At 36.2% G+C, this 12,026-nt stretch overlaps 1 protein-coding gene across 11 annotated transcripts in view; it reads left to right on the forward strand.

Annotated features, from left to right (window-relative positions):
• Nucleotides 1–12,026, forward strand: part of TUT4 (terminal uridylyl transferase 4) — a 156,950-nt gene that overhangs the window by 56,206 nt on the left and 88,718 nt on the right. For all 11 annotated transcript variants that reach the window (XM_061411956.1, XM_061411958.1, XM_061411961.1 and 8 more), the window contains exons 3-4: nt 3,325–3,488; nt 10,920–11,036. In XM_061411956.1, coding sequence (XP_061267940.1) covers nt 3,325–3,488; nt 10,920–11,036 — 281 coding nt within the window. The remainder of the gene's footprint in view (nt 1–3,324; nt 3,489–10,919; nt 11,037–12,026) is intronic.

A 12,026-nucleotide genomic window follows, 5' to 3' on the forward strand; every position in this document is an offset into this window, starting at 1 on the left:
GGTGAGAGAGTGCGCCTGGTAAATATTTGAAGGGAGAATATTCTAGATTTGGGCTTCTCAAACTTTAGTGTGTGTAGGAATCACCTGGGAAGTGTATTAAAATTCAGATTCTTGGGCTCCATTCTCTGGGGTTTTTATTTAGAAAGTTAAGAGTTTGATGCTGGATTTCTAGCAAGCTCCTTAATGAAACTGCTGCTGCTGCTGGTGGTCAGGATCATGCTTTTGGCAGCAGAACCTATTAGTAACTCATCTTTTTACTTTTCACTTATACCACCCTTCCTTATGTTTTCAACATAGCAGCCAGAATGATCCTGTTAAAATTATTCAGATTGTGTTACTGCTATTCAGAATGTTTCAGTGGTTTTCAATATATTAGAGTAAAAGCTAGTGTCCTTGCTGTGACCTTGTGATTTTTGACACTCCCCCCTGCTTCTCTGATCTCATTTATCTACTTCTTATCCTTTTTCTCTGTTCCAACAGCATGATTTCCTTACAGTTCCTCAAATGTGAAGGCAAGTGGTCACCTATTGTCTTTTGTATTTGCTTTTTTCTTTGTCTGGAACACTCTTCTTCCAGATGGCCACATGGCTAGCTGTCTTACTTCTTCACCTTCTCATTGAGCCTTTTGCTGGGTTGCTTATCTAAAATTTATAACCCTTACCTCTACTTCTGGCACTCCTTATTCCTTGTACTATTTTAATTTTTCTCCAAAGTTCTTATTATCATGTCGTATTTAAAGTTTCTCCCACTTACCTTTTTATGTTTCAAGATACAGTTCATACACCATAACATTTGCCATTTAAAAATATACAATTTAGTGTTTTTTTAGTGTATTTATGGAGAAGGCAGTGGCACCCACTCCAGTACTCTTGCCTGGAAAATCCCATGGGCGGAGGAGCCTGGTAGGCTGCAGTCCGTGGGGTCGCTAGGAGTCAGACACGACTGAGCGACTTCACTTTCACGCATTGGAGAAGGAAATGGCAACCCACTCCAATGTTCTTGCCTGGAGAATCCCAGGGATGGGGGAGCCTGATGGGCTGCCATCTATGGGGTTGCACAGAGTCGGACACAACTGAAGCGACTTAGCAGTGTATTTATAAAATTGTGTAGACATTACCACTGTCTAAATCTTGAATATTTTCACCACCTCTAAAAGAAATTCCACACCCATTAGCAGTCACTACTCATTATCCTGTCCTCCTAGGTACTGCCAACCGCTAATTTAGTTTCTGTCTCTGTAGATTGCCTCTTTTATATGAACAAAATCGTGAAACATGTGGCCTTTTGTGTTTCACTTCTTTCACTTAGTATATTTTAAGATTCGTCCATATTGTAGGTATTGGTATATCATTTTTTCTCATTGCTAAGTAATACTCCAGGTATGCCCTTCTTGTGGTAGGAGACATATCACCTCCAGAGGCACACTGTTTTTGTTCAGAAAATTAGTGTTATCAAAAGAAAGAACCTACTTTCAGGGTTCTTGTAGATGGCATGTTAGAGTGGCTTTTCAGGGCAGCAGGGAGAGGTTTATTGATTATCTATGAGCATTTACTTTTAGATTTGTCCAAGTCAATTTAACACTCTGTTATTGTCATCTCTGGTCTAGGCATTGTATTAAACTCTGAAGGTACAAAAGTGAATAAGACCTGGTTATTAGCATCAAGGAATTCATTATCTCATGTAACATGTAGATAAATGAATACAAATTACATTACTGTGAAAATGAAATAATAGAGAGTGCTCGGAGAATATAAATATCAAACTGTCTTCTGAAACAGATGAAGCTTAAGCTGAATTTTGCAGGACAGGTAAACAGTACTAATTGAAGTGGGACGGGCCTTGATAGTAGAGGAAACAGAGCATATGAAGGCATTGAACCTTGGAGCGCAGTGATCCATTGTAACACATTTGTTATGAATGAAGTGGAAAGTGTTAGGGCAGGATATAAGGTTGGAGATACAGACTACTTAGCTCTTTTTAATGGAAAAGGCAATGGCACCCCACTCCAGTACTCTTGCCTAGAAAATCCCATGGATGGAGAAGTCTTGTAGGTGCAGTCCATGGGGGTCGCTAAGAGTTGGACACGATTGAGCGACTTCACTTTCACTTTTCACTTTCATGCATTGGAGAAGGAAATGGCAACCCACTCCAGTGTTCTTGCCTGGAGAATCCCAGGGACGGGGGAGCCTGGTGGGCTGCCGTCTATGGGGTCACACAGAGTCGGACACGACTGAAGCGACTTAGCAGCAGCAGCAGCTCTTTTTTAAAAAATTTAAAATTTTTTATTTTCCATTTTAAGTCTTTATTGAATTTATTACAGTATTGCTTCTGTTTTATGTTTTGGCTTTTTGGCCATGAGACATGTGGGATCTTAGTTCCCCAACCAGGGATTGAACCCCCACCCCCTGCATTAGAAAGTGAAATCTTAACCACTGGACCGTCAGGGGAGCCCCAGCTCTGTTTTTGAGGTCTTGGCTTAAAATCTCAGAAAAGCCTTCCCTGAAAGTTTATCTCCTCCATTACTTGTTTTTTTTCCTTTATAGCATTTGCACAACTTGGAATTATTGTATTTAAACTGTTGACTGCCTGCAAGAGGACAAGTACTGTGTGTTTATTCTGAACTTTATGAGAGCCCATTAGTTATTTTAAGCATGAGAGTTACATGATTCAATTTGTATTTTAAAATATCACACTGGTGGAGCATGCATTATTGCATGTTGGAACCTACTCTATTCCAAGTATATATTGATAGGTGCTAGAAATGCATGGATTGAAAGCACATAGTCTGTGCCTTAAAGAGATTGCAGTCTAGCTAGGAGAAACAAAGAAAAAATATTGATGTGGTTGAAATATCTATTGAGTTCAGTGAAAGCAAAAAGAAGGACCCTCATAGATTTGTGTATTTGTGGTCTGGAGTATATATATTCTTTTAGCTCATACTTTATAGTGATAAAGTCACTGAAGTGACTAGTTCAGTGAGTCACCTTTGGGATTTAAAGTAGTTTTATATCATATTTGCTTTGGAGATTCTGCAAGATAGTATGTTACATTAGCCTTGTATAGTGAGTCTTAGTCATAGTTGTCTTTTTTGATATAGGTGGGTCAGAAGAAGATAGACATTTGACCCATGAAGTAGTTTTTTGTGTGTGAATTTTGATATCATGTATATCTTTTACTTAATATTTTATGTAGGTATACCAATTTGCACTACCAAGGAAAAATATTTTTTCTGTATGTGTATACATTGAATGTCTGTTTTTCATTAAATTTTTTTTAATTTACCAATTCTGTTGATGGTAACTAAGTGATTGCTTCCTTTTCTAGGTAAAATGAAGAGTGATGAATCTAATAAAGAAAATTCTTCAGAGATGGACTATTTAGAAAATGCCACTGTGATAGATGAATCTACATTGACACCTGAGCAAAGGCTAGGCTTGAAACAAGCAGAAGAACGCTTAGAAAGAGATCACATCTTTCGACTTGAAAAAGTATACTATATTGTTTTAGTTATTTGGAGGAAAATGCATGTTCAACCAAGTACAGCTCTTTTTATTTTTCTTACAGTATTCCTTAAGCAGAGATATCACTCATTTTCCCTTCCTTCCCTCTTCTTTTCTTCTTTTCTCCCTCTCTTTCGCTCCGTTGTTCAGCAAATCCTTTCATCTGTGAGTCTTCATTCTTTCATCCCAGGGCTTGACAAACTATGGTCTATCACCTTGTTTTTGTTTTCTAAAATTGTAGTAAAATAAATACCTCATGTTTTTATGAACAGTTTTATTGGAACACAGCCATGTCATCCTTATTATCTATGGCTGCTTTCTTGATCCTATGGCAGAGTTGAGTTTTGAATACTTGGTGCAGTGTATTTGGATCACTAAGCATAAAATATCTACTCTTTACCAAAAGCATAAAATATTTACTGAAATATTACTTTGTTCCTTTACAAAAAGTGTGCTGACCCCTGATTTACTCATTTATCAAATAGATATGGAGAGCTTGTTACGTTCTAGATACTGTGCTAAACACTGGGGATATATTGGTGAATATGGCACAGTGTCTGCCCATTAGAAGTTAACAGTCTGTTTGGAGTGCCAAATAGCAAATACTACAGGATATACTAAACTTTCTTCCTTCCCTCTGGGTTTTCTCTTTCTGTTTTCTCCCATATTTACTGAGTATCTTCTGTGTATTAGGAACTGTTCTAGCCATCGGTATCTTGTTCCTAAGTACTTATTAATTCCCTGACCAAAAATACACATTCCCAGCATTAACAACAAAAACACTGCTAGATGTTGAAAGAAAGAAACATAAATCATCTTGTTCTTAAACAGATTCTTGGGATATTTGTTAGTATGCATACAGGGAAATATTAGGTTGGTGCAAAAGTAAGTATGGTTTTAGACCCTGAATTTTAAATCTTTATAACTAGGCTCAGACACATCTTTATTAATCAAAATAGGAACCATTATAATCATCGCATTTTTGCCAATGAGAAATAAGTTTGTTTATTCCTGTAGCATAAAAATACATGCTTGATTCAACGAACTCTTGGAAAGCATTTTCCCTGTAATGGTTTCTCCAGGATTCAGAACATGGTAGTGGATCAGACTGGCAGCAGACCACCAGTGACCGTGACATTTTTTGGTGCAAGTTTGACTTTGGGAAGTGCTTTGGAGCTGCTTCTCGGTCCACCCACTGAGCTGGTTGTTGCTAGTTGTGTAAAATCCACTTTTCATCACGTCTTCTTTCATCACTCATCAACTTCTCCTGTAGTTACAAGAGGATCAGTTTTGATGATCCTCTCAGTTGGTCATTGTCACCTTCCAGTGGCCAGCCATTATGCTCCTCATCTTCAAGGCTCCCATTTCCTTTACAAAACTTCTCGAGCCACCACTGTACTAAACCTTCATTAGCAGTTCCTGGCCAAATGCGTTGTTGATGTTGCAGGTTGTCTCTGTTGCTTTATAACTCATTTTTAACTCAAATAAGAAAATCACTGGAATTTACTTTTTGTCTAACATCATTTCTATAGTCTAAAATACATTTAAAATAAACAGAGGTAATAACTCATTAGCAAAAAACATAAAGCAAGAAATGGGCATTCAAATGATGTATAACATAACTTTTATTTAAGAATGTATTCCAATATCAAATGGCAAATTTCAGCAATGCAGACTTGGAATTACTTTTGCACCAACCTTATATAATAAATATAATAAATACTTATCCTTTCTGATAAATAGGGAAAGAAAGAAATGGTGTGATTTTATATAACTTAGAGAAAAGGTCATATCTAAATTGAAGAAGGCAATCCTGAGTCATTAGTAAAACTTATGAAAAAGTAGTTATCCTGTGAAAGTAGGAAGGAATATCAAAGAGTATATAAAATAGGAAAGAGTTTGGCTTATATAGTTTCAGACAATCCTAGTTAGAAGGAAGTCTTTTTTTCAATTTGCTGTTTCACAGAGTTCTGTCTTTCCTCTCACTTTCTCTGTCCTAAGTCTGGAATTAGTCTGGATCTGTGTATTATCAGGATAAATATTGAATACTTGTGTGCCATGATCTTGTGATAAAAAGCTAGAATTGGGGCATACATGGCTTCATTATACTGCTTTTCTAGGGTTTCTTTTAGAGAAAGACATGTAAGCAAATAATAATAGTAGTAACAATATTGTTTGAAAATGGGTTCCCAACTTGAGTTGGGGTATAGAGGCATAAATTTGGGAATGCTTTATAAGAAAGTGACATTGGAACTGAGTTTGCAAAAATGGCTAGGAGTTGAGTAGGTGGGTTGGAGAATGGTGGTGTAGGTAAATTGTATGACATGTATAAAGGAAAGGTGAAATGTGTTTTCAAGGGATAGAAGCAGGGGACTAGGTGTGAAAATGTATAGTATATGAAGTAGGAAAAGTCACTTGTTGGGAAAAGGAAGAAGTTGGGGTGGAATGGATATTTGATAGTAGTAGGAAAGAAGGGCCTGAGGTGAAAGAAATCTTGAAAGCATGTAAAACATATTGTTGTTGAATTTAAATAGTAATGATGTAAAATCAGCATGCCAGTACCAGCATAGATGTCTATAAACTCTTCTTTTTCTGACACCTTTTTGGTTTTCATGCCCTCCAAAACCTCTTGTTTTCAATCCATTATATTCTTAGATAAAACTTTTCTTTACCAATTTTAAATACTCATTAAGAATATTCTTACCAGCTTGCTTTTGATTGCATCAGGTATTTGGTTCACAGTTTACCTGTGGATTATCTAACCTAAGAGTAAAGACGTAGACTTTTTAACCTGTAGCAAGAAGGAATAAACCCAAACTGTTAGATCTGGGTCCCCAACCTCCGGGATCTAATACCTGATGATCTGAGGTGAAGCTGATAGAATAATAATAGAAATAAAGTGAACAATATATGTAATGTGCTTGAATCATCCTCAAACCATCTCCCCATCTGTGGAAAATTTACCTTCCATGAAACTCATCGCTGGTGCCAGAAAGGTTGGGGATCAATGTAGATCAAAAGAGTAAATTTCCCCATGTGTGCATGCATGCTCAGTCGTGTCCAACTCTTTTTGACCCCACGGACTGTAGTCCACCAGACTCCTCTGTCCATGGAATTTTCCAGGTAGAATACTGGAGTGGGTTGCCATTTCTTACTCCAGGGGAATCTTCCCCACTCAGGGATCAAATCCAGTCTCTTGTGTCTCCTGCATTGACAGGTGGATTCTTTATGACTGTGCCACCTGATACTAAGTGTTAAATATTGATTATGAAATACTTAGATTCTCCATGCTCAGGAATCTTTTTTTTTTTTAATTACAGCTTTTATTTTTTCCAGTTTTATTGAGAAGTAATTGACATACATTGACTGTATAAATTTAAGGTATATAGCATGATGATTCCATTTACATGGATTGAAATAATTACCACGGTAGGTTTAGCTAACATCTTCTCATATAGATGCAATAAAAAGAAAAAAGTAATAAATATTCTTTGATGAGAACTTCTAGGATTTACTCTCAGCAACTCTCTTACATATCGTAACAGCAGTGCTCATTATATTCCTGGTGCTTATTTATCTTATAAGTAGAAATTGGTACTTATTATCCACACTTCTCCAGTATTCTCGTCTTCTCCCCTCTGCCTCTGGTAATCAGAAGTCTGATCTCTTTTTCTTTGAGGGATTTAAAAAAATTGATTCCATATAAAAGTGAGATCATAGAGTATTAATCTTTCTCTATCTCACTTATTTTACTTGGCATAATGCCTTCAGGGTCCATCCATGTTGTAGCAAATGGTAGGATTTTCTCATTTTTTTTTAATGGCTGATTTGATTCCTGGGCTGGGAAGATCCGCTGGAGAAGGGATAGGCTATTCACGCCAGTATTCTTGGGCTTCCCTTGTGTTTCAGCTGGTAAAGAATCCGCTTGCAATGCAGGAGACCTGGGTTCCATCCCTTCCATCAGGGAAGATCCCGTGAAGAAGGGAAAGGCAACCCACTCCAGTATTCCTTCCTGGAGAATTCCATGAACTGTATAGTCCACAGGGTCATAAAGAGTCAGACACGGCTGAGCGACTTTCACTTTCCTTTTCTTTGCTTCTTCATATAGACATTTATTGCTATGAACTTTCCTCTTAGAGCTGCTCTTGCTGTATCCCACGGGTTCTGGTATGTTATTTTTCCAATTCTGTCTCAAGAAACTTTTATTTCCCGTTAATTTTTTGTTTGGTCCATTGGTTGTTCAGGATACAAATCTTTATTTTAGCTGGTCTACGTAAACTTACCAATGTGTTTGTTAATGGTAAAATAAAATACTATAACTATAATAAAGAAATTTTTAAATATTGTATTTTTCATGTGTCCCTTCTGTGAAACTAGAAGCTTCATGATGATGAGGACATTTTTGTCTTATTTACTGTTATGCTGAATACAGTACCTTGCACATAGTAGTTGGTTAGTAATTAGAGATAGTTTGCATCCTGGTTAAATAAATGGGTTTTGGAGTCACTGGGTCTTAGTTCTGCCACTTACTGATTTAAGTAAGTGGTTAGAATTGGTAAGTTATTTAACTTCTTTAAACTGATTAACATTGTTAAGTTATTTAACTTTAAACCTCAGATTATCATTAAAATGGAGTTGATAGAAATTTGCTTATTGGGCTATGACAGATAGTAGAGATAAAGTTCTTGGTCAGTGCCTGGTGTATGCTAAGTACGAAATAAAGATTAGCTACTTGTAGAAATGAGTTATTTTACCAAGTAGGGCAATTTTTATTACTTCATTTTTACAGCCATAGAAGCAGGTTTAAGTGTTAGAAATTTATCCAAGATCAGTTGAGATGTCATTTCAGGCCTTTTGTCTCCCCAGTCAGTGTTATACCAAGCTTTTCTTACTTAAAGATTCCAGGCATGTCTTGTCTGCTCACATTTTACATTTGAAAAAGTTGTCTGATAAGAGGGCATATGATTTCCTTAGTGACGTCATCAATATTCATGGCTTTAGGTATTTTGTATTTATGCGTTCAACTCCTCAGTCCAGCCATTCTTGCCACTTCCACAATTCTTACCTTGAACCAAGTCAGTGTCATCTGGATTATTGCAGTGTGCTTATAATAGCAATAAGTTCTTTTTGTTTCTTTTCTTGATAAAGAAGGCAAGTGATCCCTGTTAATAGATTAGATCTTGTAATTCTCTGCTCAGAAGTCTTCAGTACCTTTCCCTCACACTTAGAATCCTTAGAGTCCTTAATAAGGGGCCTTGTGATCTGACTTCTATTACCTCTCTCTTCAGTCATAGTAGCTTTTTTTTTTTTTTTTTTGCAGTTTCTTAAATTAAGCACATTCCTTCCTCAGGGTCTTAGCATTCACATTTCTCTTCACTTGAAATGTCTTCATACATCCATACAACTCAGTCCTTTACTTCCTTTAAGTCATTTTTATCAGTAAATGATGATTCTATTTTTAAAAAGAAGATACCTCCCTTAAATTCCTATTTTTTTATTTGTGCATTTATTTATTACCTTTCTATCTTAGAATGTAAATTCATGAGGACAAGAATTTTCATCTATTTTGTTTACTCCTAGAGAATATTTGACATATAGTATGAGCTCAGAAAATATTTGGTGAATTAAGAAGTAGTTATGGTCGGAAACTAAGAGAAGTCTCTGTGAGGGCTTAATTCATTCCCCAATAAGGACAGGTTTGAAGTAATTTTAAAGAAATGACTAGATTGAACTGATTTTTCTTACTTGCTTATTGCCTTGGGCAGATTTCTTAATTCTAGGGGTTTAGTTGCTTTGCCAGTAAAATGAGGAATTCCTCATAGGGGTATTGTAAGGTTAATAATGGATACTCTATATAAGTGAAAGCTATGTTTATTTTTGATCTGTGGCAGGACTGTTGCTAAATTGGGGCAGGTTCTTATTTAAAGGAAATTGTGTTATGTTCTGAAGTAAGAGAATCTTTTTGCAGCCTATTGAAGGTCAATAATGGCACCCCACTCCAGTACTCTTGCCTGGAAAATCCCATGGACGGAGGAGCCTGGTGGGCTATAGTCCATGGGGTCGCTAAGAGTCGGACACGACTGAGCGACTTCACTTTCACTTTTCACTTTCATGCATTGGAGAAGGAAATGGCAACCCACTCCAGTGTTCTTGCCTGGAGAATCCCAGGGACGGGGGAGCCTGGTGGGCCGCCGTCTATGGGGTCGCACAGAGTCGGACACGACTGAAGTGACTTAGCAGTGAAGGTCAGTATGAGGTAAAAATTAAGCATTGCTGCAATTTCAGTGTAAGGAACTAGAAACAATTTTAAAATTCAACATAAATTCATTGTGTTTGGTAATTTTTTATTGTACCATCTTAGGGTCTTTGGTGGATTTCGTCTTGGCTTTGATTCAGATGTACATGAAATTAAATCAGTGTCTACCTTGTAATACTGTTGTATCCTTGTAAAAGTTACAAGCTCTGTGAGCTTTTTTCCCCCCAGGTGTATAAAATGAAGACAATACCAATGTAATAGGATTATTAGGGGAGTTAAAATGATAAATTTTATGTTGAACATCTAGCATAGTGCCTAGCATATAACGGACCCTTTGAAATTTTTAATTTTTTATTATTTCAAGATTGCATGTATAAAGTATGATTTAAGTATTGTGACTGCTACTTTCCATGTGTCGTAATTGTTTTTCCTTTCAGAGTAGTTACCTCAAGAGGTTATCCATTTATTCCCAGGTGATTGTAACTGATTAGAGTGTTTTCACAACTCATCTTTTGGAGTTGTCTTCTGTATTTATAGTATTTGTTGTTTGTTTAGTCGCTAAGTTGTGTCCGACTCTCTTGTGACTCCATGAACTGAAGCCTGCAAGGTTCCTCTGTCCATGGGCTTTCCCAGGCAAGAATACTGGAGTGTGTTGCTATTTCATTCTCCAGGGGATCTTCCTAATTCAGGAATCAAACCTGCATCTCATGCATTGGCAGGCAGATTCTTTACCACTGAGCCACCAGGGAAGCCCCATATTTGTAGATTCTTTTGAAATCCCCAATTTGAGAGTAGATTTTATCTTTTATAGGAATCAAAAAGACAAATTTTGAAACCAATTTTTGGCAGTGTTGGAATAACACTAAATAATAATACTGCCTTTCTTATTTTATAATGAATTCTAAAGACTATATTAGATGAATATCAAACATATTTAGGACTATCATGATATTGTTTGAAATTAGTATATTATCTCCTATGATGACTACTTTAAAAGGACACCTACCTCTTGGGTGTATGAGTATTGAATTGTTTATTAAAAAGCATTACTTCACTGCTTATTTTTGCCTCATATATTTACATAGTTGTTGTATTAACATATGTAGTAAAAAATTTTACTGTTTCTGTTTTCTGAAAAAATGTGTTTTTAACTTTTTTTTTAGCGCTCACCAGAATATACCAATTGCCGATATCTATGCAAACTTTGCTTAATTCACATTGAAAACATCCAGGGAGCTCATAAACATATAAAAGAGAAACGACATAAGAAAAACATTTTGGTAAGTCTTTTTAGAAAATATTTATTTATTGAATGATAAACCTGTATGAAATATTTTTATTAATGAAACTAAAAACCAAGTGTTTGTCCATTCTTATAGTAATAACTGATATGATAGTGTTGAAAGCTGTGATTTCCCTCCTTCTGTTAGATGGTCAGGAGGGGAACCTGCTCAGTGACCAGTTTGCTCATCCTAAAGTATGTTGTGATTCCTAAGCTTAAAAGTCAGGTATAGTCAGTCCAACTGGTTTTTATTGAGTTCTTATGTGTTAGCTCTATGGAGTGGTGAATAAGATAGTCATGGTTCTTGCCCTCAGAGTTTCTAAAGTATTGGTGAAAGCATACAATGAATAAGGATTTAAGTATGATGAGTTTCATTAAAGGGGGAATTGTAATACTAAGGAAGTATACAAAGGATATTTTACTTAATGTAGAGGAGGGATGATTTCTTTAAGAAAGTGACATTTGAATTGTTGAACCTTGAAGTAGAGGTTTAAAAGGCAGAAAGCTAAAGCATAGAAGGATGAGATGAGAGCATTTTACACAAAAAAGCAGCATGAATAAAGGTCTCTAAATTGTGAAAGGACATGACATATGAGGAACTGAAAGAGTCTAGTATGACTGGAGCAAGAGAGCTAGGGGAAAAGTGGTATAAGGTGAAGCTGGAGAAGTCTAGATCACGCAGGGCCTTTGGGAATTCATATGTGATAAGTTATTAGAATGTTTTCTTTTTGAAATTCATTAGTATGTTAGCTACTTAATTTTTTTCTTTTCAAAATTATAATAATAATTCTATATAACTTCTTACTTATCTCTAAGATATCCTCTCTGAGAAATACTCTTTTACTTGACCTTTCCAGCAAGTCTGTGTTACAGATATTTTCTTCATGTTCCTATAGTGACTTGATCAGAAAACCTTACACTTATGTATTATAAATATCTGTGCTTCTCTTCTCTTGCAGACTTCAGTATGTAAATGTTTTCAAGGACA

Source organism: Bos javanicus, chromosome 3 (genome assembly GCF_032452875.1).
Source record: "Bos javanicus breed banteng chromosome 3, ARS-OSU_banteng_1.0, whole genome shotgun sequence".
Taxonomy (NCBI): domain Eukaryota; kingdom Metazoa; phylum Chordata; class Mammalia; order Artiodactyla; family Bovidae; genus Bos; species Bos javanicus.